The following is a 27,943-nucleotide window of genomic DNA, read 5'->3' on the forward strand; positions in this document are numbered from 1 at the left end:
TAATAGTGGTGAGAGTGGACAACCTACCCTTGTTCCTGATCTTAGAGGAAATGCTTTCAGTTTTTCACCATTGAGAATGATGTTGGCTGTGGGTTTGTCATATAGGGCCTTTATTATGTTGAGCTAAGTTCCCTCTATGCCTACTTTCTGGAGAATTTTTATCATAAATCGGTGTTGAATTCTGTTGAAAGATTTTTCTGCATCTATTGAGATAATCATATGGTTTTTCTCCTTCAATTTGTTAATATGGTTTATCACATTGATTAATTTGAGTATACTGAAGAATCCTTGCATTCCTGGGATAAACCCCACTTGATTATGGTGTATGATACTTTTAGTGTGCTGTTTGCTAGTATTGTGTTGAGGATTTTTGCATCTATGTTCATCAGTGATACTGGCCTGTAATTTTCTTTCTTTGTGACATCTTTGTCTGGTTTTGGTATCAGGGTGATGGTGGCCTCGTAGAATGAGTTTGGGAGTATTCCTCCCTCTGCTATATTTTGGAAGAATTTGAGAAGGATAGGTGTTAGCTCTTCTCTAAATGTTTGATAGAATTCGCCTGTGAACACATCTGGTCCTGGGTCCTGGGCTTTTGTTTGTTGTAAGATTTTTTTTTTTTTTTTGCAGTACGTGGGCCTCTCACTGTCGTGGCCTCTCCCGTTGCGGAGCACAGGCTCCAGATGCGCAGGCCCAGCGACCATGGCCCACGGGCCCAGCCACTCCGAGGCATGTGGGATCTTCCCAGACCGGGGCACAAACCCGTGTCCCTTGCATCGGCAGGCGGACTCTCAACCACTGCACCACCAGGGAAACCCTGTTGTAAGATTTTTAATCACAGTCTCAATTTCAGTGCTTGCGATTGGTCTGTTTATATTTTCTATTTCTTCCTGGTTCAATCTCAGAAGGTTGTGCTTTTCTAAGAATTTGTCCATTTCTTCCAGGTTGTCCATTTTATTGTCATAGAGTTGCTTGTAGTAATCTCTCATGATCCTTTGTATTTCTGCAGTGTCAGTTGTTACTTCTCCTTTTTCATTTTTAATTCTATTGATTTGAGTCTTCTCCCTTTTTTTTCTTGATAAGTCTGGCTAACGGTTTATCAATTTTGTTTATTTTCTCAAAGAACCAGCTTTTAGTTTTATTGATCTTTGCTATCATTTCCTTCAATTCTTTTTCATTTATTTCTGATCTGATCTTTATGATTTCTTTCCTTCTGCTAACTTTGAGGTTTTTTTGTTCTTCTTTCCCTAATTGCTATAGGTGTAAGGTTAGGTTTTTTATTTGAGATATTTCTTGTTTCTTGAGGTAGGATTGTATTGCTATAAACTTCCCTCTTAGAACTGCTTTTGCTGCATCCCATAGGTTTTGGGTCGTCGTGTTTTCATTGTCATTTGTTTCTAGGTATTTTTTGATTTCCTCTTTGATTCCTTCAGTGAGCACTTGGTTATTTAGCAGTGTATTGTTTAGCCTCCATGTGTTTGTATTTTTTACAGCATAGTGTTGTGGTCAGAAAAGATACTTGATACGATTTCAATTTACTTAAATTTACCAAGGCTTGATTTGTGACCAAGATATGATCTATCCTGCAGAATGTTCCATGAGCACTTGAGAAGAAAGTGTATTCTGTTGTTTTTGGATGGAATGTCCTATAAATATCAATTAAGTCCACCTTGTTTAATGTGTCATTTAAAGCTTGTGTTTCCTTATTTATTTTCATTTTGGATGATCTGTCCATTGGTGAAAGCGGGGTGTTAAAGGCCCCTACTATGACTGTGTTACTTTCGATTTCCCCTTTTATGGCTGTTATCATTTGCCTTATGTATGTTGGGTGCATAAATATGTACAATTGTTATATCTTCTTCTTGGATTGATCCCTTGATCATTATGTAGTGTCCTTCTTTGTCTCTTGTAATAGTCTTTATTTATTTTATTTTTATTTTTTTTGCGGTACGCAGGACTCTCACTGTTGTGGCCTCTCCCGTTGCAGAGCATAGGCTTAGGACGTGCAGGCTCAGCGGCCATGGCTCACGGGCCCAGCCGCTCTGCAGCATGTGGGATGTTCCTGGACCGGGGCATGAACCCATGTCCCCTGCATCGGCACGCGGACTCTCAACTGCTGCACCACCAGGGAGGCCCTATTTTAAAGTCTATATTGTCTGATATGAGAATTGCTAGTCCAGCTTTCTTTTGATTTCCACTTGCATGGAATATCTTTTTCCATCCCCTCACTTTCAATCTGTATGTGTCCCTAAGTCTGAAGTGGGCCTCTTGTAGACAGCATATATACGGGTCTTGTTTTTGTATCCATTCAGCCAGTCTATGTCTTTTGCTTGGAGCATTTAATCCATTTACATTTAAGGTAGTTATCAATATGTATGTTCCTATTGCCATTTTTTAAATTGTTTTGGGTTTGTTTTTGTAGGTCTTTTCCTTCTCTTGTGTTTCCTGCCTAGAAAAGTTCCTTTAGCATTTGTTATAAAGCTGGTTTGGTGGTGCCGAATTCTCTTAGCTTTTGCTTCTCTGTAAAGGTTTTAATTTCTCCATCAAATCTGAATGAGATCCTTGCTGGGTAGAGTAATCTTGGTTGTAGGTTTTCCCCTTTCATCACTTTAAATATGTTGTGCCACTCCCTTCTAGCTTGCAGAGTTTCTGCTGAAAGATCAGCTGTTAACCTTATGGGGATTCCCTTGTATGTTATTTGTTGTTTTTCCCTTGCTGCTTTTAATATCTTTTCTTTGTATTTAATTTTTGATAGTTTGATTAATATGTGTCTTGGTGTGTTTCTCCTTGGATTTATCCTGTTTGGGACTCTCTGCACTTCCTGGACTTGACTGTCTATTTCCTTTCCCAAATTAGGGAAGTTTTCAACTATAATCTCTTCAAATATTTTCTCAGTCCCTTTCTTTATCTCTTCTTCTTCTGGGACCCCTATAATTCGAATGTTGGTGCATTTAATGTTGTCCCAGAGGTCTCTGAGACTGTCCTCAATTCTTTTCATTCTTTTTTCTTTATTCTACTCTGTGGTAGTTATTTCTACTATTTTATCTTTCAGGTCACTTATCCGTTCTTCTGCCTCAGTTATTCTGGTATTGATTCCTTCTAGAGAATTTTTAATTTCATTTATTGTGTTGTTCATCATTGTTTGTTTGCTCTTTAGTTCTTCTAGGTCCTTGTTAAATGTTTCTTGTATTTTCTCCATTCTATTCCCAAGATTTTGGATCATCTTTACTATCATTACTCTGCATTCTTTTTCAGGTAGACTGCCTATTTCCTCTTCATTTGGTTTCATCTGGTGGGTTTTTTTACCTTTCTCCTTCATCTGCTGTGTATTTCTCTGTCTTCTCATTTTGCTTAACCTACTGTGTTTGGGGTCTCCTTTTTGCAGGCTGCATGTTCATAGTTCCCATTGTTTTTGGTGTCTGACACCAGTGGCTAAGGTTGATTCAGTGGGTTGTGTATGCTTCCTGGTGGATGGGACTGGTACCTGTGTTCTGGTGGATGAGGCTGGATCTTATCTTTCTGGTGGGCAGGACCACATCCGGTCGTGTGTTTTGGGGTGTCTGTGACCTTATTATGATTTTAGGCAGCCTCTCTGTTAATGGGTGGGTTTGTGTTCCTGTCTTGCTAGTTGTTTGGCATGGGGTGTCCAGCACTGTAGCTTGCTGGTCATTGAGTGGAGCTGGGTCTTAGTGTTGAGATGAAGATCTCTGGGAGAGCTTTCACCATGTGATATTACATGGAGCTGGGAGGTCTCTTGTGGACCAATGTCCTGAACTTGGCTCTCCCATATCAGAGGCACAGGCCTGACACCTGGCCAGAGCACCAAGACCCTGTCAGCCACATGGCATTAATTGCAGAGAGGTTGACTCTACCTGAAGATATGAAGAGTAAATTCCCTTGAGACAGATGGGCTCTGGAGGGCTCTGGAGGGGGGAGCAGCAGTTCTTCTGTCAAAGTTCCATGACGGTAAGTGCAGAGTCAGGGAACTGTGAGTGAGCTGCTCTTGCTCCGGAGGCTGCTGGCTCACCAGGGTGGTGTGAGACACCAGTCGGCCTGCAGCTTCAATGGCTCCTGTGGCTCCTGCAGGATCCTTACCGGGCCAAGTGCTTAGTTAGCCCTGTGCCAAAGGACACCATGTTCTCCTGGAAGATATTCTCATCATGAAAGGTGAGGCCCCATCAGAGCAGGAGGAGCTGCAGACCAGGCTTCAGTAGGAATTCGCTGCGCAGGAGCCGAGGGGACCAGCATGCCCTCAGGCCCGTCTGCAACCTCAGGTTGGGGAGCAGTAAACATGAAAGCTGGAGCAGTCCATCTAGCCTGAAATTCCTGCTTGGGTGCAGCCTTTCAGCAGCAGCCTACTCTTCCTTTTCAATCTCTTCTTGCCCTTGCATTTTTACTTGTTATCAGTTCAGCAGACATGTGCTGGGCAGTAGGGTAAGAGTATGGGTTTTAGTCATAACTCTTTCATTTTAAAAAAAAAATTATTTTATTTTTGGCCGCATTGGGTCGTCGTTGCTGCGTGTGGGCTTTCTCTAGTTGCGGTGAATGGGGGCTACTCTTCGTTGTGGTGCGCGGGCTTCTCATTGCGGCGGCTTCTCTTGTTGTGGAGTATGGGCTCTAGGCACGCTGGCTTCAGTAGTTGTGGCACATGGGCTCAGTAGTTGTGGTGCATGGGCTTAGTTGCTCCACGGCATGTGGGATCTTCCTGGACCAGGGATTGAACCCTTGTCCCCTGCATTGGCAGATGGATTCTTAACCACTGTGCCACCAGGGAAGTCCCTCATTTCTGAATGAAGTAATGCAACTCAAACTAATTTTTAAGCAAAAGGAGGATCTGTTGACACATAACTGGGGGAAGATGGGATGTATCTAACTTTAAGGTTGACTGGATCTAAATACTAAAATGATGTCATTTCTCTCTCTCTCTCTCCTTGCTTCTGTCTTTTTTTCTATCTCTTTCTCTCTCTCTCCTCCCCCTGCTTCAATTTCTTTAAACCTCAGGAAAGACTCTGATTGGCCCAACTTGGGTCATGTGTGTGCCCCTTGGGCACTCACTGAGGTCAGAGATAGTGCTACAATTGGTTAGGCCTGAATCACATGACTACCCATGGACAGAAGGATCCTGTCCTGTGCTGGTGCCACACCAACATCTTAGAGTTGACACAGGGAAAGAGCAGGTCTGTAGAAGACTCTCCCAGTGGGAAGGGGTGTGAGTGTTGCTGAAAGAGATGGGGAAGGAACACTGGACAGATGTTCAGTACATTTCCTGGCCAGGAGGAGCATAACACAAAGAGGAGACTGAACAACTAACCCATATGTGGTTAGATCTAGAACTACATCCCGTTGATGCAGGAGTTCAGTGCAGCAGGGCTTCCAGAGAGCCAGTTGGGATATGTGTGTCTTCCTTAAATCCAGCCTCTCTGTCACCCAAGATGTACCTTTATTTGGTCTGGTGAAACTTCAACTGGGACTGGAAGAAATGGGGAAGGGGCACATTCTGAGAGGAGAAACTGTGTGGACCCAGGGAGTGCTCACCAATCAGCAAGCAGACCAGAGTGGGCAGAGGAAGAGACTGGGTAAGGAGTTGGGAGATCCTTTGGAGAGATGAACCTGATCCCAAGGTTTGTGACCCAAACTCAGCCATGGGAGGCAAGTCCAAGGTAAAAGACTTCGAATGTATTTTGTTTCACTTTACATCAGTTTTATACAACATTTTACTCATCTTGGTAAATCCCAAACACTTTTTGATTTCCCATCATACAAGCAAATAGCGTAATTCTTTGGCAGTTATTCAGGGTCTTTCCAAGTGGATAATCACTTCTGTTTTTTTATGACTGGGTTTGAATCAGTGTGACTTGGTTGCTTTTCAAAGTTGGTTGTTGAAAACTGATGGTTTCTTCTTTTGTTACACGTTATAGCCTCCTCGTTGGATTTCTACTATGTAACACCCTGACATTTTATATATACACTCTCACTTCTGCATCTTGTGTGCCTTCCTCTGATTTATCCATTTGGCCAACTCCTACTCATCCTTCAAAATACAGATCAAGGGGCTTCCCTGGTGGTGCAGTGGTTGGGAGTCTGCCTGCCGATGCAGGGGACACGGGTTCGTGCCCCGGTCCGGGAAGATCCCACATGCCGCGGAGCGGCTGGGCCCGTGGGCCATGGCCGCTGAGCCTGCGTGTCTGGAGCCTGTGCTCTGCAACGGGAGAGGCCACAACAGTGAGAGGCCCGCGTACCGCAAAAAAACCCCAAAAAACCAAATATATATATATATATATATCAAGTTTCCTTGAGGAGGGAGGCTATACATAACTTATCTCTCACCTGGCAATTGGCACAGGTACAAATGAACTCATGCATGAGTGAGAGGATTCATATCTATCCAGTCTAAGGATGGCACAAAAGTGTTGTGTCACGAGCACATTTGAATGCAAGTATCAGACAAATGCAATGAGTGGTGGATTAAACGAATAGATATTTTTCTCACATGTCAAGACGTTTGAAAACTTTCAGCTGTGGCACTGGTTCAGGGGCTCAAAGAAGCTATTAAGGATGTAGTCTCAAGATCAGCAGTGCACACAAGGTAAGAACAAGGGAGGAAGAAGACAGGCACCAGCTATGCAAGAGCCTTCTGTGTGCATCTCATTAGCCGCTCCTGGCTGCAAGGGCAATTGAGTTTCTGACCTGGGACTGGGGTATGTCAGTGCCTGGGCAATATCTTGGTTCTGTTAGTGAGGAAGAATGAGGGAATGGATACTAGCTAGGCAACCAGGGGCACCCACCCAATGTGTCGTCTCATGTTCCAAGGTTAATAGATTCAAGGTGAGGCTCTGTGTTCAGTTTTGTGAAGGCCGTCCAATCCCAGCAGCCAAAGGCGCTTCAGTTGATTATTAATGTTCGCCATGAGTGGGGCATATGAGAGGCAGACTCTGATGGACTGGACCAACAGATCGTCTTACCCTCTGACTTCTGGTTGGGTTTGGCCATTGGGAGGAAGTGGCAGGAGGGCAGAGGATAGGAGGAGAATGATGTCAGGGTATTTGTTCCCCAGATTCTCCCCCTGCCGGGTCACCATGGTTTATTGAAGGCATGTATCCTTTACAGGTTCCAGTAACTGCCCCATCCCTTACCCCTTCAGGCCAAGATCTCTACATCCTCCCTTGTTGGCTTCCCCAAGCCCTGCCCACACCGTGTGGACATCCATTTAATGCACTTCCCTTAAATTTCCCAGTTTAAGTGTTCTGTCTCTTTTTCTCAAGGATCCAGACTGAGGCAGTCTGTAATGCTTTGGGGGCTGGTTCTGGGAGAGGGTATGCGAGTTACTGATGGAGACCTTTGTCATCTCCCTTCCTCAAAGTCCAGGGCAATGCGCCTCCTACACTCTATAGGATACCCAACTTGCAACATGTCATGGGATGTACTTGGATGTCTTTTTTATTCATTCTTATTGATCAAGCGCCCAGGGGTAACTATGGTGCCTCTACTGTGGTTTGTAAGTACATCCAGCTGTTAGGCGCTCCAGATGGGAGCTTTCAGGAATCAGTAGGAGGGAACTGACGTCTCTCCCGGTTCTCTCCAGCTTGTATTGTGGCAGGCCAGTGAGAGCTGTCATTTCCGCATGCTGTTGGCTAGAAGTAGCTGTGCACCAGGTGGTCTGGAAGGACAAGGGCACCCGCACCTGGGGTACCACGTGATCTCCGTCCTGTTGCTGCCTCTGCCTTCCTGCTCCCCAAGGCCTTGGAGTCTACACTCTGAAAACAGGCTCTGTGGTGTATCACATCTCGCCCCCAGCCCTCAGTGTGCTGGAAGAGGCTGGCGAGGAGCCCTTCAAAGCCTTCAGAGCAGAGTTTCTTAAACTTGAATGAACAGCTGAGTCACCTGGGGATGGTGTGAAATTGCAGATTATGATTCAACAGGTCTGGGGTAGGGGCTGGAGATTCTGCATTGCTAACAAGCACCCTGGTGATGCTGCCACTTCTGATCCAGGGAACACACTTGAGTAGCAAGGACTTAGAGATGGACATCCAGTATAGTAGCCACCAGCTATATGGGGCTGTTTACACTTGCTGTCTTTCCTTTGTTTTTTATCTCATAATCTCATCAAACCATCCGAATGGTGAGTTTCTAGCAACAGAAACCCAATTCAAAAGGTTTTTAGCCTAAGTCAAAAAGAGAAATATGTTGGTTTTTATGAAACTGGAAAGATAGGGAGCTGGCCTCAGGAATGGCAGGGTCCAGGGACTCAAATGATGTCACCACTGTCATCACCACCACCATCATCACTGCCACCATCATCTCTTTCTTCTTCCGTTGCTCCTCTGCCTCTTTTCTTGAGTTTTCGGCCTCATTCTTGCTACCTGCAGACTGGCTTCCTCTCTCGGGCAGGAGGTTTGGATGCTGGTGGCTCCAGGCTAAGATCACACTCGTCATCTCAATGGAAAAAGGGAGCTCTCTCCCAGCATCTGAGTGTGCCTGCATCACACTGCACCCAGCTCGGTGAACAGGGGGCTGGAGCGCCAGGCTTGTCCTGTGGGAGGGGAGCGGGTCACCGTGATGGGCAGCCCCTCAGAATCAGATGAACAGAAGGGGAGACAAGTGAACCCTAAAGGAAGAGATGTAGTGCAAAGAGGTACGGGGCAGACAAAACCAGCAGGTGTTCACGCCACTCCATGGCTCTCTTCCACCTCACCTGTCCGTGTATTCCCCTTAAGAACCCCTCTCCTAGTTTCTGCCACCCTTTGATCATTCCCGGGGGGGGAGATGTAGCTTGTCATATTTTGCTGGGTGCTTAAAAGAGCACAGCTGTTTTCCCTGTGTATTTTCATTGCAACCAATTAGCAAAGCTTTCTCTTTGGTGCAGAAATTAAAAATAAAAAGACAAAAGTTCTGGCAAGGTTTTCCCTTTGGTTTCTTCAGGCATTTAATAGCATCTCCTGCTGCCTTGCTGGAAGAATTTACTTAAATTGCTTGAGAGTGGCAAGCGGAATGGCAAGGGTGGTAACTAGCAGGAGGGGAAGGCAGCTGCCTGCCAGGGAGAAGCTGGAGGGGGCTGGGATGGGCTGACGTTCATTGATGGTCTGGAAGGACAGGACAGCATGAGGAGATGAGGTCTGCGGATGGTCCACGGCTCGGAGCGCAGACAGGAAAGGCAGCGTAGGCAGGAAGCGGGAGATGAGCCAGCTACAGCCACTTGGCACTTTTGTTTTTGTAATAAGAAAAGTGCAGGTTGGATTTTTGGTTTTTTTTGCAGCGGGGGAGGTGGATGGGGAGAGTTTGGAGGCTGAGGGGTGGATAAACTGCCCAAAAGTCTATAAGTCCCTGTGAAAATGAAACATCTAGACCAGAGATTCCCAATGTTGGGACCCCGAGCTGGCAGTACCAGCCTCACCTGGGAGCAGTGGACGTTCTCTGGTCCACCCAGACCTACTCAGTTAGAAACTCTAACCAGCCTTCCAGGTGATTCCGCTACCTGCTCAAGCTCGAAAGGCACTGGTCTAAATGAGGGTCGCCTATGAACAACGAGGGGCTTTTTAAACCTCACCGGGTCAGAGACACAGAAGCCGGCCTTCTCGGAGAAGTGGCAGTGTCCCAGTCACCAGCAACCCGGGACAGAAGCGACTTGCCTGAGGTCCCCCGAGAGCAAGCGGTGGCCTGCAGGCAGGTCTCATTCCCACGCCTGTGCTCTTCTCTGCAGCATTTTATGAGTCTATGTGTGAAGACCCCGGAGAAGCGTGGGCCTATCACTCACTTCTTTTCTATGTCACAGAGATGTGATGAAGGTTCCCACGTCGACACTTACCCCCTGTTTTTACAGTCCCACCGGCGCTGTCAGGCCTCACCAGGACGGAAGATGGGAAGTGTGGTCATAACGGATTTGAAACAGATGCGTGAGTTGGAAGCCTCAGGCTGTGCCCTGGGAGCCAGACAGCAATGAAGAGCCAGGGGCAGAGGAAAAGGTTATAAAAGTGTGTAGTCTTCGCTTTATTGAGTTACAACAAATGAGCAACAAGTTAGAAAAATTGTTTTTTTTCTCCAAACTCCCTAACCTTTGATTTGTGCAGTGTACTCAAATGAGGGGCAGTGTGGGCAGGGGAAGGGACTGCAAACACAGCTCATACTGCAACGTTACACCAGATACGTCTCCTGGTGTTTCTTCTTTAGAAGTTAGGACTAACTGAGGGAAAAAAAAGTGCACTCAGGAAACTAAAATTGGCCCAAAACAAACACACAAACAAACAAAAAAAGCAATTCGTGGTGAAGCTTCAAGCTGAACTCTTGTCCAATACCACACTGAGAAGAGGCAGCTAGGAACGGAGACGAAAACCAAAGCTGTTCATCTTTGTACCATCTAGACACGAAGATCTCTTTCTCTTTTAATTTCACAAAAGTAATGATGATGCTAGTGCATCCGGGAGAGCCCTTTCTGCTGGTCACTAAAAAGGGGCTCAGAGGGTAGCTGTCCGCCACCCAGTTCTCCGGGTGCTGGCTCGGCCCGAGGTCTGAGCCCAGGCCATCAAAAAAACCAGACCGGCCTGGTGGCAGTTCAGAAGGCCTTGTGTGTGGTTAAACAGGGACCCCCAGAGGAGGCTGGGGAAGAAATAGAAATGGATTTGATTTGGAAGATCTGTCATCTGTAAAACCCTCTCCAAGTTAAGACAGATGCCTGAATCCCAGCCCTTTCCCCTGAAGAAATCTCCCAAATTTCAAACTACCTTGAAAAATGAACTCTCCCTACCTAAAATCCAGTAGATATAATGGCACTAATGCTAACATCCCCCCTCCCCCAAATTAATAAAATAAAAAAAAAAAAAAGAAAGGAAAAAAGGGAAAAGCACGTGTGATCAGCCCTCCCTCCTGGAAAAATACCTTACAATGGTAGTGCTGGAAAAGGAAGTTGCCCTTGGTTAAAAAGGTAACAAAATTTTCCCACATTGTACAAATCGGTTCCAGTATAGCAAGAGGCGGGGGCCTGGGCACAGGAACCAACTATTTACAAGGACCCATGGAAAACGCAGTGGTAGGACTTTGGCACTATGAACAATTCCCACCAGGCCTCAGGGAGGTGTGTACGAGTGAAGGCGTTGCACTTGGAGTCTCTGGCCAGGGTGGCCCACAGCCAGGGACAGAAGTTCTCTTCTCTCTTTGAAGACAGAGTGTCCCCTTCATCAGCACAGCAGTTCTGGTGGACTTCCCTAGAAGGACAACACAAAACCAGAGATGTCAGGGAGGTGACCATCATTCCTTGGGTGCAAGGCATTGGGGGTGGCCTCTCCTTGGCTCTCCTGTGGAGACACTTCCAAAGCCATCCTGGGGCCTGGAGGAGAGACAAACGCCCTGTCTTAAAGAAACAAGTGTGTTTCCTGACCACAGTCTAACATTATGGGAAGTGCCTTCAGAATAAGGCCTTTGAAAACAGGATGACTTTCTGGGCAAGTGAAGGAGGTGATTCATTTCATCATTACAAGACCCTTTTCTTATTCCTGGAGAGGCAGCCAGTCACAATGGTTCCTAAAAGGCCCCAGAATCAGACACACCTGGATTTGGGTCAGGAGTTCTCTCTGTACTGGCCATGGGGCCTTACACACGTCAAAATCTCTCTAGGGCTTAGTTTTTGCTTCTGTAAAACAGGGGTGATAGTAGCATCCACAAAGTAGTTGTGATAAGAAGTTGATATATGCACCAGCATATAAAATAGTGCCAGGCGGGTGGTAAATATTACACGTGCTTTTGTTGTATTTGTTAGATGGAACCCTTTCCAAATAGGATATAAAATAATCATAATAAGATGAGAAATTTTAAGTGTATTTTTTAATTTAATGTTTCTATCAACCCTCAGGTGTAGATAAAATTGTTATTCCCATTTTACAGGTGAGGAAACTGAGCACAGAGAAGCTAAAAACCTTGCCCAAGATCACACAGCTAGAAAATGGCAGAGCCAAAATTCCAACCCAGGCAATTTCCAGAGCCTGTGCCCTTAAACAGTGTTTACTGAGTCAGTATGGAGACGTGTTTAATTCTTATGTACTTTGAAGTAATGAAAATAGTCCAAGGACCTTCTTATGGGTTAAATTGTGTCCTTGCAACCCCCAAAGATATGTTGAAATCCTAACCCTTAGTACCTCAGAACGTAACCGTATTTGGGAATTCCTTCACAGAGGCGATCAATGTTAAAATGAGGTCATTAGGGTGGGACCTAATTCCATAGGGCTGGTGTCCTTATAAAAAGGGGAAATTTGGACACGGAGACAGACACAGGGAGAACATCATGGGGAGACGGAGGCAGAAATTGGGGTGTTGCATCTATAAGGCAAGGATTGCCAGCAACCCGCCAGAAGCTAGCAGAGAAGCAAGGAACACACGTTCCCACGCAGCCCTCAGAAGGAAGCAACCCTGCCAGCACCAGACTTCCAGTCTCCAGACCGTGGGAGAATAAATTCCTGTCGGTTAAGCCACCCCGTTTGTGGTACTTGACGGCAGCCTCAGGAGACTAAGGCCGACCTCCATTTCCTCTGTGGGTTCCTGGGATCCAAGGATCCTGAGCACGAATCCAGGGGGAGGGCTCCGGGCTGTAAAGGACGTAGTCAGGATTCCATGACAGGCTGGAAGGTGATCAGATCTGTAGCTTCCTGAAGACACTGGCGTTTTCTTTGCCTCCCTCCTGGTAAGGCTGCGTTACTGCTCAGTCACTTCTCTAAGTAGCCGAGAAGGCCCTGAGAAGTTCTGGTGTTTTTCTTGTGCAGAGGACCAAGAGCAAGAATGCCAGACTTCTCAGCCGAAGGCAGCAGCAGGTTATCTATATTGTTCGTCATTCTTAATGTCTGATGTCAAATGTACCCACATTCCCTAAATGCTCCCGACAATAAGACTGAATATCGGAGTTAAGGAAACAGCTTGCAAAAGAAACGTCTGTGGATGAAACCAGATTCCAGGGTGTCCTTGGGATCTGGTACCACCCAAAAGTGATCCAGCAAATGTCACCGGATCGTAAGAGCTACAGGGATCCTTATAGGTGATGCTGCCAACATCACTCATTTCACGAGGAAAGAAAAAAGGAAGCTCGGGGGAGGAAAAGCGATTGCCCCGGGTCACATGACTGCTCAGTGGCAGAGTCAAAAGCAATAACGATCATGGTTGTGACAACAGTGAGAGTAGCTTAAATATATCTCATGCTTATTATGTGCCAGGCCCAAGGCGAAGTGCAGATATGGCTCATCTCATTTGGTAACCTGGTAACCCGGGAGGTAGGCCCACCTGCAGTGAAGAGATGGGGGTTTAGCGAGATTAAATGGTGTCAGGCAAGTAGTAAGTGGTGGAACCTGGATTCTACTGCGGTCAATCCAACTTTCACTGCTTCTCGCCACACCTGACCCTCCTTGCCCTACGTTCACAGCTGCTCGCTGCAGGGAGTCACGTGGCACAGGAGCGCGCAGGTCTGCTTCAAAGACAGGCTGGCGGTCCCGGGCAGCTGAAGAGGACTACGTGCCTTACCGCTGATCCCATGCAGAGCCACACGCACCCAGGATGTGCACATGGACCACAGCCGGCCTCCCGCTGTGCTCTCCGAACAGGATTTCCCGCAGCAAACTGGGTCTTTCACCGTCTTCGGAAAGGAGGCTGCCTGTGGGTGGATGTCCATGCGAACAGTTCTCAAGACTCCAGGAAAACAAGGCCAAAGGTGGGTAAAGAGCGATTTTTCCTTCTCCCAACCAGGCTGAGGAACGTCAGCTCAGCACAGGACTGTGGTCTCCGCCGTGGAGCAGGGAGGAAAGAGCCATGGAGTCAGAGAAAGCTGGATCCAGGGTCAGCCACTTCGGAGCTGTGTGCCGAGGTCAGTTACCTAACCTCCCTGAGCCTCACTTCCACAGTTCATCGTCAGCCGGCTGCTGGGAGGGCAACAGGCAAGGTGTGCAAAGCATACATGTACTCCAGAAATATTGCTTCCTTTTTTCCTTGAGGAAAGCCAGGTGCAAAATTACAGCCTTAGGGGTAAGTCAGCTCACCTGTGTGTGTGCGAATTTACACATTTCCTCTCTCTCCTCTCTCTCATGTACAGAAAACTGAACCCTGTCTCTCTAAGTGATTGGCAAAAATTTGCTTTTTATTTTTATTTATTGATTTCTTTTGTTTTCTGAATTTGAAGATGACTAGTTAATGAGATCAGTCAGGCTGCTTGAATTATCTTGCCTATTAATATTACACTCTTATAACGCATATCAAGTATAAATTATTAGAAGAAAAAGAAGTTGATTTTATCACGGTGATTTTTCTGTAACAAATAATTTTTAAACAATCCGATTATTGATGAATTATAAAATATCTTAGCAACTATGCTGTCAGTTTATTTGAAAGTAATAAAAATATGTAAAAATTTGCTTTTTAGATAAACCTCAATATTAAGGTGGTTCTCCATCTGACAGTTTTTTAAAAATTGAAGTATAGTTGATTTACAGTATTGTGTTTCAGGTGTACAGCAAAGTGATTCAGTTATATATATATAAATATTTTTTCAGATTATTTTCCATTATAGGTTATTACAAGATATTCAATATAGTTCCCTGTGCTATATAGTAAATCCTTCCTGCTTTTCTATTTCCTATTTAGTAGTGTGTATCTGTTAATCCCGTACTCCTAATTTATCCCTCTGCCCTCTCTTTCCCCTTTGGTAACCATAAGTTAGTTTTCTCTGTCTGTGAGTCTGTTTCTGTTTTGTATATAGATTCATTTGTATCATTTTTAAGATTCCACATATAAGTGATATCATGTAATATTTGTCTTTCTCTGATTCATTAAGTATAATATTCTCTAGGTCCATCTGTATTGCTGCAAATGGCAATATTTCATTCTTTTTTATGGCTGAGTAGCATTCTATTACATATATATATATATATATATATATATATATATATGTTACATTTTCTTAAGCCAATAGTCTGTTGATGGGCACTTGGGTTGTTACCATGTCTTGGCTATTGTAAATAGCGCTGCTATGAACATTGGGGTGCATGTATCTTTTAGAATTAAGAGTATTCATCTTTTCCAGAGTGGGATTGCTGGAGCGTATGGTAGCTCTATTTTTAGATTTTTAAGGAATGTCTGTACTGTTTTCCATAGTATTTACATACAAATTTATATTGCCACCAACAGTGTAGGAGGGTTCTTTTTTCTCCACACCCCCTCCAGCATTTATTATTTGTAGACTTTTTGACGATGGCCATTCTGACAGGTGTGAGGTGATACCTCATTGTGCTTCTGATTTGCATTTTTCTAATAATTAGCGATGTTGAGCATCTTTTCATGTGCCTGTTGGCCATCTGCATGTCTTCTCTGGAGAAATGTCTATTTAGGTCTTCTGCCCATTTTTTGATTGGGTTGTTTGTTTTCTTGATACTGAGTTGTATGAGCTGTTTGTATGTTTTGGATATTAACTCCTTGTTGGTTGCATTATTTGCAAATATTTTTTCCCACTCAGGTTGTCTTTTGTTGATGGTTTCCTTTGCTGTTCAAGAGCTTTTAAGTTTGATTAAGTCCCATTTATTTATTTTTGCTTTTATTTCTATTGCCTTGGGAGACTGATCTAAGAAAATATTGCTATGATTTTTGTCCAAGAATGTTTTGCCTATATTCTTTTTTAGGAGTTTTATGGTGTCATGTCTTACATTTAGATCTTTAAACCATTTTGAGTTTATTTTTGTGTATGGTGAGAACGTGTGTTCTAACTTCATTGATTTACATGAGGCTGTCCAGCTTTCCCAGCACCACTTGCTGAAGAGACTCTTTTTTCTCCATTGCATATTCTTGCGTCCTTTGTTGAAGATTAATTGACCATAGGTGTGTGGGTTTATTTCTGTGCTCTTCTGTGCCACTGATCTATATGTCTGTTTCTGTGCCAATACCATCATGTTTTGATTACTATAGCTTTGTAGATGGTCTTATCTGGGAGGGTTATGCCTCCAGCTTTGTTTTTTTCCCCTCAGGATTGCTTTGGCAATTCTGGGTCTTTTGTGGTTCCATGTAAATTTTAGGATTATTTGTTCTAGTTCTGTGAAAAACGTCATGAGTATTTTGATAGGGATTGCATTAAATCTGTGGATTGCTTTGGGTAGTGTGGCCATTTTAACAATATTCTTCCAATCTAGGAGCATGGGATATCTTTCCATTTCTTTGAATCATCTTCAATTTCTTTTATGACAATGTGTTTTTCCCTGTCTTATGGGGATGAACATGTATAATCCTCCAGCCATATGCATTAATAATGAAAAATAAATGCCGAACAAGGCCATTAAAAAAACAAAACAAAAATCCCCACAAAAAACATATTGCAAAGCCAAAGGGTGACCTGGAGAGGGGGAGACAAAGCCACTTCTTTTTGGCTTTTTCAGTGATTCCAGATGTCTGTGGATGGCTCTGGGCCCCAGTAGCACCCTTGGAACTGCTGGACTTCAATTCTCCTCTGACCTCTCCCAGGCTACGTAGCGGTGGGCAGGACTTGGGCTGTGGGAGCTGGCGGCACTCTCAAAGTGAGGCTGGGAAGATGCAGGACACCAAGGGCACACAGCCTGGCCCCATTGCCTTCCCCTTGGGCAGCAGGTCCCAGCTGCAGGTCGCTTCTACAGAAGACCCTGCTCCCAGACACCCTCAGTTCACCTTTTTAAACGTATGTCCACAGAGTTCACTGCTGACCCCCGCCCTGCACTGAGTCTGGCTCACTAAGGAAACTCAAATGTTCATTAGTGAATGAAAAACAAGAAGAGAGCACAGTGCTGTTAGAGGCGGCTGGTTACACAAGACTGATGAAACAGTTCACATTTCAGGTGTTTTTTTTTTGTTTGTTTTAAAGAGTATTACAGTGATTTTGACTGTGTAGCCTCTTGCTAAGCCCCTGGGCTTCTACCTGGAATCCTACCACTTGGTCAGGGACATTCCGCATGGTAGAGAACCAACTGCCCGATGGGTCACTTAATCCCAGAGCACTAGTTCTTAGCTTTGGGGGAAACTGCAAAGTCACTGGGCCCCTTTTCTTATGGCCACTGTTCGAACGTTTCCACCAAGTGGATGTCCTGCCTCTCCCTGAACACTGTCCAGGACAGGGAACCCACTGGCTCCCACAGCTGTCCCTTTCTATCTTGGTGACACCTTGGAATGTTAAAAAGTACTACCTAATTCTTCAGCAAAATCTGTTTCCCTATTACTTTACCTTTGGGGAAGCATGAAACAATTAGAATTCTTTTCCCATGTGCTGGCTTTCTGTTCCTATTTCTCTTTACTTTTCCCTGTAGGGATTTCCCTTAGGCCCTGTGGACTTGAGAGAGAATAACACCGCAGTCCATGAGATAGAAAAGCAAGCACTGTGATTGTAATTTATTCAGTCTTATCTCAGTCATATTTCTGAGTCCAACTTTCTTTTATTGGGAAGGGGCATGGTGTAATTTGAATTAGAACTGAGAAAGGAAAACATGGTGACACGGGGAAAGAATAGGTAATTTCTCAGTGGATGAGGAGAACTTCACACTGTCCTAGATCATGTCAACTCTGCACATCTGGCACTTCCTTGAAGTGTGAACTCAGACAAGTCATAGCCACGATAGTCACCTTTTAGGTTCCCTGAGGCACCAAGTTCCCTCCTGTCTCAGGGTCTTTGGGTATGTGGTTTCTTCTGCCGGGACTGTTTCTCTGCCCAGCCAACTCCTACTTAACCTTTTGCATTTCAATTCATCCACTGCTTGTTTAGAGAAACCTTGCCCAACCCGCTAAATCAGGTCAAATTGCCCTAATCTATATTCTCACAGTTCCATGCGCCTTTCTTTCAAAAAAATCTTGTCACCTGGCAAAATTTCTTTTTTTTAAAGAAGCTTTTATTAATTAATTTATTTAATTAGGAAATTTAGGAGTTTATTAATTAATTTATTTTTGCTGTGTTGGGTCTTCGTTTCTGTGCGAGGGCTTTCTCTAGTTGTGGCAAGTGGGGGCCACTCTTCATCGCGGTGCGCGGGCCTGTCACTATCGCGGCCTCTCTTGTTGCAGAGCACAGGCTCCAGACTTGCAGGCTCGGTAGTTGTGGCTCACGGGCCTAGTTGCTCCGCGGCGTGTGGGATCTTCCCGGACCGGGGCTCGAACCCATGTCCCCTGCATTGGCAGGCAGATTCTCAACAACTGCGCCACCAGGGAAGCCCAACATTTCCTTTTTGTTTGATGGAAGATTATTTGGTCAAAGACTATGGGCTCCATGAGGGCAGGGACATGCTGGGCACTGCTGCCTTCCAGAGCCTGGCACACTGCAGGCTTTCCACAAATACTGATGGATGAATGAGCCAAGGCACTTACTATGAGCATCTCTGGACTGGTTGCTCCTACTCTTTGGGGCTAGCATCCTTCCTCTGAAAAATGAGGGGCTTCGATTTCATTACGTTCCTAAGTCACTACAAGCTGCCTAAAGCACAATGGAAATTCCTAGTGTGAGAAACTCCAGAATTAGGTAAAAGGAAGTCATAGCAGTTAACCCTCCATGAGGTACCAGGGCAGCGAGGCTAAGGTACAGTCCCTGAGAATTATCACCCAGTAAATAGCTAGTGATCGATTCTCCAACAGACCTTTCCCTCAAGCTGCCCACGCACAGGGAAAGCAGTTTGTCCCCAGTTCCTCTCCCCTGATGGCTGTCATCTGATGGGACTAGAGAGTGATAGAAAAAAAAAAAAAATGAGGAGAAGCAAAGGACTGAGGTACCAGATCCTGGATAACTGGAAGCCAACTATCTTTGTTAATTCTCAGGTTGGTTCGATAAACTGCTGTTAAGCATCTGTTCTGAATCAGGCACTGGGGGATTCAGAGATTAATGGCCTATGATGCCTGCCTTTAAGGGTCTGATTGCGGAGAGACAGGGAAATAGTTAATTACGACATTTTCATTTATCCATCCATCCATTCACATATCTGTATTTGGACGGCTAATCTGAACAGATGATGGGGGTATACCTATCCTAGATCTTAAATTGTAGCCAGGATCCAATGTTGGCAGCCTTGAATATTTTAAGCAAGCTGAACTATGGAAAATATTTTTTTTCTGACATTTCACAGATTTCCCTCTTCCCCAAAGCCATCCCTAATTCTCAGGAGATGGAAACTGTCAGAAATCAGGAGGCAGCAAAGTAGTGAATAGTTGTGTATTAGTTCCCACTCCACATAGAATTAAGAAATGACCATGTCCTATTGGTCCAGCCTGGGCGGTGATGGCGGTGCCACTGTTGGCAAGGTGGTGGGCCACGGTGGTTGGGTCAGGCAGTGACCTGACGGATGAGAGGGGGCCTCCAGGCTCCACCAGCCGCTAGCTGAGCAACCCAGGGCAAGCATCTCTGAGCCTCCGTTTGGCCCTCTGTAAAATGGGGAACGAGCCGTACCTCTCTCAGAAGGTTGTCATGAAGTGTAAATGACTTAATAGATGTGCTGGGAAGAATGCTGAACACATGGCATATACAAATAAATGGAAATGCTTCGTGGTAGCAGAGCCGGGCAATTTCGTTTGGCCAACCATCAAGGCATATGTCTGACATTCTCTGGCTCAAGTATTCTGACTCATTTTTAGGAAAGGAGGAGTTTATTTTTTGGCCTCTTACCAGGACAGATCTCTCAGTGGATGGCTCGATAATTGTTTGGACCCAGAGACTGAATCAAGATGCCCCAGTTCAAGGCTTGGGAAGGATTCCTTATCTTTGTGTCTAATCTCACGGCCAGGGTGAGCCTGGACATTCAAATACTGTCCTGAGCCTTTCCAAGCTTCAGCCAGAGGAATTGGTCGGGGTGGGTACGCTTCGCTCCCACAGAGGAAATCCCATCCTAGAATCAGCGCCCAGCTGCTTACCCAAGTTTTTTCTCACTCTCTCTCTCTCTCATATGTGCATCACATAACACCTTTCATGAAATCAAAACCATGCATCATTCCCAGGATTATTATATGTGTGGCAACTGCACTCAACTGCAGGTTCCTAAATAAATATGTGTTTAAATAAAGACATCACTGAATATTTATGAATTTCAAGAGAACCATGTGTTTGGTTCATAAAAGCTGTGAAGTATTTGGAGAGGTTTTTTCCCCTCGAGGTTGGAAGCTTCCTTGAAGGGGTGCCTCTGTCGGGACTTGGGAGAACTTTTGGCTGCCGCCACCGGCACAGAGACGGCGGCCCCTTTCTCAATTCAGTGGCACCTGAAAAGTATCAGGAGGCCCATTAGGGATATCGGATGTCACAGGTGTTGAGTGGATCTTAGCATGTTGTTTAGGAATGTTTTCTAGCACACACTTGTGGCGTTCGCCATAAATAAACATAAAAGAGCGGTTCCCGGGTGTTCCGGTTTTTTCGGGGGACTTGACTAGTTCCTGCATCTCTGAATTATTTGATGTTAATTCAAAAGTCAACTCTAAAAACCCTACGTATCTGCCGCCACAGGAGCGGGTCAGGGGTGGGAGGTGCTATCAATCAGAAATGGGGAATTTCTGTCAGAAATAAAGAGGCAGAAACGGCAGTAGGAAGAACGAAGGCTCCGGAGTGAAACCGAGGTGCTGGCTGGGAGAATGTGGATAAGTTCCTTGGTTTCTGAGTCTCAGTTTCTGGTTTTATAAAAATATAGAGAAGCTTACCTCTCAGGGCCGCTAGGAGAATTGAATGAGACCATCTGTGGCCACAGCGCCCAGCTCAGTCTCTGAACTCAGGAGGCCTGGCTTCCTTCCTTCCTTCCTTCCTTCTTTCCTTCCTTCCTTCCTTCCTTCCTTCCTTCCTTCCTTCCTTCCTTCCTTCCTTCCTTCCTCCCTCCCTCCCTCCCTCCCTCCCTCCCTCCCTCCCTCCCTCCCTCCCTCCGTTCCTTCCTTCTTTCCTCCCTCCCTCCCTCCCTCCCCAAAGCTTCTCTTTATGGTTTCAGCATTTCTTCCCCCTTCTCCTTCTCTTGGGCCTCAAGTGGGGGTCAAGCACAGTGGCAACCAACTCAGATGGGCGCTGTCAACTGTTGGTGTTGGTATAGTTTGGGAGAGAAAAGATGGGGACAGGTGGCCTTGGGGGCCTCTGGGGGGCTGCCATCCCTAGATACCTCCCACTCAGCGATATGCATCCAGAGCTCACTCTGGACACAGGAACAATTAGCATCTTTATATCCAAATTGAGCAAACACAACTGGTTCAGAATAACTTTTGCCTGCTGTGGAAAGCCATCAGGTTTTCTTTTAGTTTGCCTCTTCTCAACTTTCTGGCTATGCCAAACCTCTTTTGGTTCCTCAGCTGCACCATTCCTTTTCTTGTCTCTGGACCCTTGCTTGGCTCTTCCTTCCACTTGAAACATTCTTTTCCTTGTCTGTGCACTTGGCTAGCTCCTGAGTCAGCTGTCCCTTCCTCCAGGAAGCCTTCCCTGACTTCCAGCCTGGGTGCCCCTCCTGCGTGCATGTCTCCATCATGCCACGGAGCACCCTGGCGAATAAAGGAAGAGCAATTTCCCTTCTTGTTGGTCTGACTGAGCTCTAGGTGAAGGAGGACTCTATCTTCTTCATCCTGTCCTCTCTAGTGCCTAGCACATTCGCCCACATACAGCAGGCGCTCAGGACGTATTTGTTGAATTGAATTGAACCCAACTGTCTACTGTGTGGTAGGTGGAAAAAGCAATCACGTAGACTTATGTTTATGCATCAGAACAATCTGGGATGGAAGATGGGGCAAACTAGGAGCTTTCAGGCAGAATCTGATTGGACAAAAAAAAAAATTGCTCCTTCATTTCAACAAGGGGGATATGGGCTGGTTTGGTAGGGTCCTTTTTTAAAATTGAATTTGTTACAAATTGCTTCTGTTTTATGTTTTGGTTTTTTGGCCAGTGAGGCATGTGGGATCTCAGCTCGCCGACCAGGGATCGAACCCGCACCCCCTGCATTGGAAGGCAAAGTCTTAACCACTGGACTGCCAGGGTAGTCCCTGGTAGATTCTTATAAGAAGCAAGAAAATGGTTAGAGGGAGGTTGAAACCGTTGTAGCCGGGTGGAGGCGGGTGGTTGGTGCGATGCGTAATGCCCTTTAACCCCTCCTATCACTAGCTCACCTTCCTCACCCGCAACCTGTTACCACTTCCTCCTGCAAAGTTGGAGGAGAAAGACTTGATGGCATTCTGTGATTGGCTGCTCATTAAATTGCTCTTTTAATAGCTGATGGAACCGGCTAAAATAAGGTTTCTAGAGGACTTTATTTATTTGCCAGGTGCCTCGTTTTATTACTGAATAAATGAATTAATGAGGGACATGGCTGGCCAAAGTTGTCCGAGTTCATAAATAAAAAGGTATGGTAGTTTCCAGGGCTCCCTTGGGGACCTTATCAATCTTTCTAGAGGTTTTTTACCTTTCACTATGTTTAAAGGTGACATGGTGGTGGCGCGGGGCTTCCATTGCCTTTTAAGTGACCTCTGGAGAAGCCAAGCCGGGCAGATTGTAAATCGTGCATCTCCCTCCTGGTTCTAAGCTGCCCTTGGCATACTTCGGCTTTGGCCAAGGTAGACCTTTCCCTCCTGTATCCCTCTCTCTACCATCCCCCCCCACCCCGCCCCCTTTTCTAAACGTACCATCAAGAAAGCTGCCATGCTTCAGGCCCTGATTTGCACAGACCTCTGGTGAAGCACAAACACCAAGGGCTTGGGTGGCACGTCCCGTTTTGCGGATGACATGGCCATTAGTGACCATGGTAACCTCCCCTCCCAGGCTTTTGTGGCTCCACAGACCTAATTTACACCAGTCTCTTCCAGATTTGAAGGGGCTCTGGGGACCCCATCAGCACAGCAACAAGCGGGGTTACTTAATGAGACATACATGGGCGCACCTTCCTTTAGCCGCGGCGAGGTAAATACCAGGTACTTTCAAAACCTTTCAGGTTAAAGGAAACAATCCCAAATTTTTATTCAGTAAACGTAGACACTTATTCTTTAAAAAATCCAAAAAGAAAAGAAAAAGACATATCCTTTCATGTTTGTCTCTTACACCAGTGAACACAAAACAGGCCTTGTGTTGTGTTACCTTGTTACTAGACTTTAGAACGGATGGACGCCCCAAAGGCCACAGGCAGTGATGCTGTCACCTATCAGCACTACCTTGCAAATAAAAACATAAAATCTAGCAACACCTATTCTTCTTCCTTTGTCTTAAAAGAGCTTGAAGGAAGAACCCATGATCTGTGTCCATATCTCTGTACCCAACACCTGTATCGACTCTGCCAATAGAAAGAAAGAAACCCAGCCTCCTGCCCTGGCTCCCGGGGGGACAGGTGGCGTTACCTGTCTAGGCCTGGCTGGCCTCAGCAGGGACGCTGTCGGAGTCCGAGTCGGCCAGTTCCGGCGCACCTTCTGCTGCCGTCTGACTCCAGCTGTCCGACCTGTCTGAGACGGCGTCCTCCTCTCCGACCGTCACCTCCACCCAATCCACGATGCCTGATTCCTCATTCTCGTCGCTGCCCTGGCCGTCCCGACTGTTGCCCTCTGATCTGTCCGAGGTGGCCTCCGAGGGCTTTGCCAGCAAACCGTCTCTTGCTTGCTCGCCGCCTGCTTTCATCCTGGGGCCCAGCTTCTCCAAGTCCTCTTTGCAGAGCTTTTTGGGGTCCTTGTGATACTGTGGACCGCCCTCGCTCCCGTTCTTCGAGCTCTCGGCGATGACGGCTTTTGCTGCCCTCCTCGATGGAGCGTCGTAGCCATGATCATCCGCCACGTGCCGCTGCTGGTACCGCTCCAGCCACTTTAAAGTTCCAGTTTTTAGCAAGCATCTGTTCTCCTTGAACCAACGCACGATTTCAGTTCGGACCAGGCCGGTCTTTGCCGCCAGCTGGTCATACTCCTGGGGGGTTGGCCACTGGGTTCTTGCAAACGTGCTCCTCAGGAGATGAACCTGTTCTTGATTTTTTGTAATTGCTGGTGAAGGGCTGGGCAAAGAACCGGGCACCTGGGCGCTGGAGAACTGGTCGAGTCGAGACAGAGCACCATTGGGGGCCACCGAGTCTGGGCCTTTCTTGCTGGACCCCATGGAATCCAGGACGGCCTGTTCCATGCTGTCCCGAAGCTTCCGCCTCTCCAAGAACCAGGAGTCAATCTCTCTCCTGCTCAGCTTGGTCTCCACTCTTAGCCTGTCCAGTTCTGCTTGGGTCGGGAAAGAGCTTTTCAGAAAGCTGTCTTCCAGGATTTTCACCTGACCTTGGCTTTTCTCTTTGAACTTCTGCGGGGCAAAGTCTGGGTACGCGTGGTGAGTGCGGCCGTGTCGGGAAGCCGCGATGGCCAGCTGGTCTTTGGCAAGGGATTCGCTGGTGATGTGGACGATGCCCCTTTGACACCGATACCGGTGGTCGCTGAACCACTTCTTGATCTCGCTCCTGGCGAGGCCGGTCACCTCGATGAGCCGGTAGACCTCAGCATCGTCGGGGAACTGGCTCTGGAGGAAGCTCGCCTTGAGGTGCGCGATCTGCTCCTTCGTCTTCTTGCGGTCGCTGGCCGGGGTCAGCGAAGGGTTGGCCACCTTGGGCGGAGGCTCTGGCACTTGAGCGATGTGTGGGCGCTTGGGCTCGGGGGCAGTTTGGGGCGTCGCCAGAGGTCTCTTCTGGCCGTGGTTGGTCACTCCGGCCACGGCGAGCGTGATGGGGGAGCAAGAGACGGTCGTCGGCCCGCTGGTCACCTGAGTCAGCACGAGGCTGGTCTGGCCGAGGATCTGGCACGGAAGCGCTGTCTGGAGGATGGGCTGTGACATCTTGGTGGGGGCCAACTGGGCGGGCAGCACAGTGATCGTTGGGGGCACCGACTGGATGGTGCCATTAAACATCTTCTTCCGGGCCTCTTCCACCTCCTCCGGGGACCAGCTGATGCCATGCTTTAAGCGCTGGGTGGCAAACCAGATTCTGATGTGCTCTTCCGGGTGTTTGGAAGCAGCTGTGAGCCAGGACAGCTCAGCCTGCGTTGGGTAAGGGAACTTGTTGAAGGAGTTGATCATGGTGGCGTTGGTGTCCAGGGCAGAGTTGTATTTGGTAGTGTTCAGCGGCACGGGGACCTTGGGGACAAGGTTGATATTTGGTGGGAGCTGGACAGAAGGCATAACGTGTCCTAAGGTGTCCTGGAGGAGCTCCACGCCCCCGAGTCTTGAGAGGATCTCGGCCGCGTCTGTCACCAGGCGGGTGGTCCCTTCCACGTGGTTCTCGGGGGCAGCCTCCTCTGGCTTCTTGGGCACCTTCTTGGCGTCGGCTTTCGGTTTCCCTGGCTTCATGATGGGGGTTTTACTCACCGAGATCCCGGGGTCATTGTCGCCGCTCCCGGGGCCGCTGGTGGTGAGGGACACGACGTGGTTCGTGGCATCGATGGACTGCTCCAGGACGGTCTGATTGTTGCGCTTAATGAGTTTCAGCTTGAAGTTGGTCTCCCCGGGGTGGAACTTGGAGTTGTGGTCAGACAAGGAGTCGTACTTTTTGGTTGTGAAGTTACATTCGGCACACACGTAGAGCGGGTTGAGAATCACGTTGGGGTGCTGCGTGTCAACGTGCTCCGTGAACTCGTTCAGGTTTTGCGTGGAGTAGGGGCAGTATTTGCATTCATAACCACCTTGGAGTTTTTTGGATTGATTTTCCCCTGTAGACTTCACCTCTATCACTTCATTTTCTTTGGAAGAGTTTTCAGGTTCTGCTGCCCAAGCGTCCTTGGCCATTTCGGGCTGTGGCGTGCCGATTCCTTTCTCTTTGGCCCTGTCTCCTTCCTCGGGCACGTCTTGTTCTACTACTTGTGATGTCCGAACCATGCACGGGGTTGTGGATTTTCGTTTGCTCGCCATGCTGTCTGTCTGTGTGCAATGGCTTATTGGGGGGACGGGGGCGGGTAGGGAAGGGGCAGTGAAAGTTTTGGAACTACTAAGATAAAAGGCTTTTGGCTTTATGCCCCGCTCCAATGGCTTTGGCTTCACTTGAACGCTGAAGTCTGGTGCTTGAGTTTCCAGAATGATTTCAGTGCAGAAGATTGTAACTGTTCCAATGGCTAAACACAAGAGGCAGCATCATACCTGTGGGACAAGAACAAAGAGAGTGTCAGTGTTTCCTCACAGGGCAAAAGGAACTAGCATTTCTTTCTAAGTTGCTCCCATGACCCAGCCCAACTGGCACCCAAAGCAAATACCCAGGTGCGCACAGATGGTGTGAGAGTGGGTACTCCTAAACGTGAAAGATCACATTTTTCTTCTCTTCCATTCTCTGGGAAGGGCAGTGGGGACGGGCCCAGAGCAAGCAAATGAGGATGCAGGTCACTCATTCATGTTTAGAGACCAAGGGATACAGAAAAGCAACAAGGGCACTGAGATCTTATGAAGTGGTGGGTAGGGTGCTGGAGGGCACCTTGCAGTGAGTGTTGGCTGGGTTCGCAAGCCGCTTTTATGGACGGTACATCAGAAGCAAGATGCTTGCCTGGGGCTGGCGAGTGGAATTTATATAGGAGTTAGAAGATGGATATGAATGTTTCGTTTATTAACATAAAGGTAAAACCACTATAGAAAATCCAGAAAAAGCATCAAAGTATAAAAAAGAAAAACATCACCCCAAATATCGTAGTTCCTTCATTTCACTTGAACATTTCCCATTTTCACAAACTTTGAGCAAAAGCATGATTAAGAAATGGCTGCATGACATTACATTGTAGGGATATACCATACATGATGTAATTAGCCATTGGACTTTTGTTGGACATTTATTCCTAATTTTTGGCTCTTCTGACAACATTGTAGTCAATACTCTTAGTCCTTATTTCTGAAGTGAAAGCACTGGGTCAAAGGAGGTCAACATTTTACATTCTCTTGACTCATATGGCCAAGTTTTTGCATCATTTGGCCTTTTCGCAGGCAGTGAATGAGTGCCCGACTCACCACTTAGCTTACATGAAATATTACCATGAAAAAGCCTGGCCAATTAGATACGGGAAAACTGCTTTAATATGCTTTGGTGCTTCTCTTGATTGCTAATAAGGGTGAACAGTTTTCAAAGATTCACTTGCCATTTGTATTCTTTTGTGAATTGTGGATTTATGCCATTTTAAAAAAACATACTTTATTATTATTTTTTAAAATCAATCAATTAATTAATTATTTTGGCTGTGCCGGGTCTTAGTTGTGGCACGTGGGATCTTTAGTTGTGGCATGCGGACTTTTAAGTTGCAGCATGCATGCGGGATCTAGCTCCCTGACCAGGGATCGAACCCAGGGCCCCTGCATTGGGAGTGCAGGGTCTTACCCACTGGATCACCAGGAAAGTCCCTATGTCATTTTTATATTGTGATGCCCAGTGGTTTTATTATTAATTTATGAGTTCTCTCTATATTAAAAACATTAGTACCTTTCTATATTTGTTGCAAAAATTTTCCAGTCTGTCATTTACCTTTTAGTTTTGCATATGGTATTTTTTCATGTTTTACAGGGAGAAATTTTTCATTTTTAAACGGCAAATTTATCAGTCTTTTCCTCTTGTGGTTTCTTTCATTGTGATTTTACATTTAGAAGGTGATTCCCTGCTTTGATAGCTGAGACCTATTATTCTATGTTTTCTTAGAGTGTTTTGGCTTTATTTTATTTTATTTTTTTTGCGTTATGCAGGCCTCTCACTGTTGTGGCCTCTCCCATTGCGGAGCACAGGCTCCGGACGCGCAGGCTCAGCGGCCATGGCTCACGGGCCCAGCCGCTCCGCGGCATGTGGGCTCTTCCTGGACCAGGGCACGAACCCGTGTCCCCTGCATCAGCAGGCGGACTCTCAACCACTGCGCCACCAGGGAAGCGCTTGGCTTTATTTTTTACATATAACTTGTCTGGACTTGAACCGAACTGATCTTGGGGTAAGCTGTGAGATACAATTCTAACCATTTTTCTTGAAAGTTATCAATTATCTCAATAGCATGTATAGTGTTATTTATTTCTCACTAATTTGTGAAGCCACCTTGGCCA

The 27,943-nt window shown here is 46.4% G+C and overlaps 2 protein-coding genes across 10 annotated transcripts in view; one reads left to right on the forward strand and one right to left on the reverse strand.

Moving 5' to 3' along the window:
- The window catches only part of DERL1 (derlin 1), a 124,874-nt gene that overhangs the window by 51,569 nt on the left and 45,362 nt on the right, over window positions 1–27,943 (forward strand). For 2 of the 5 annotated variants that reach the window (XM_067711373.1, XM_067711377.1), the window contains exon 8: window positions 13,711–13,828. In XM_067711373.1, the coding sequence (XP_067567474.1) occupies window positions 13,711–13,828 (118 nt within the window). Of the gene's footprint in view, window positions 1–9,814; window positions 10,726–13,710; window positions 13,970–27,598; window positions 27,818–27,943 lie in introns of those variants that run through there. The other 3 variants (XM_067711374.1, XM_067711375.1, XM_067711378.1) reach the window with 3 other exon arrangements.
- The window catches only part of ZHX2 (zinc fingers and homeoboxes 2), a 173,437-nt gene continuing 155,447 nt past the window's right edge, over window positions 9,954–27,943 (reverse strand). For all 5 annotated transcript variants that reach the window (XM_067711371.1, XM_067711372.1, XM_067711367.1 and 2 more), the window contains 2 exons: window positions 23,278–26,023; window positions 9,954–11,192 (listed from right to left, as the gene is read on the reverse strand). In XM_067711371.1, the coding sequence (XP_067567472.1) occupies window positions 23,282–25,798 (2,517 nt within the window). In that variant the 5' untranslated portion in view covers window positions 25,799–26,023 and the 3' untranslated portion in view covers window positions 9,954–11,192; window positions 23,278–23,281. The remainder of the gene's footprint in view (window positions 11,193–23,277; window positions 26,024–27,943) is intronic.

This window comes from Pseudorca crassidens, chromosome 17 (assembly GCF_039906515.1).
Source record: "Pseudorca crassidens isolate mPseCra1 chromosome 17, mPseCra1.hap1, whole genome shotgun sequence".
Taxonomy (NCBI): Eukaryota; Metazoa; Chordata; class Mammalia; order Artiodactyla; family Delphinidae; genus Pseudorca; species Pseudorca crassidens.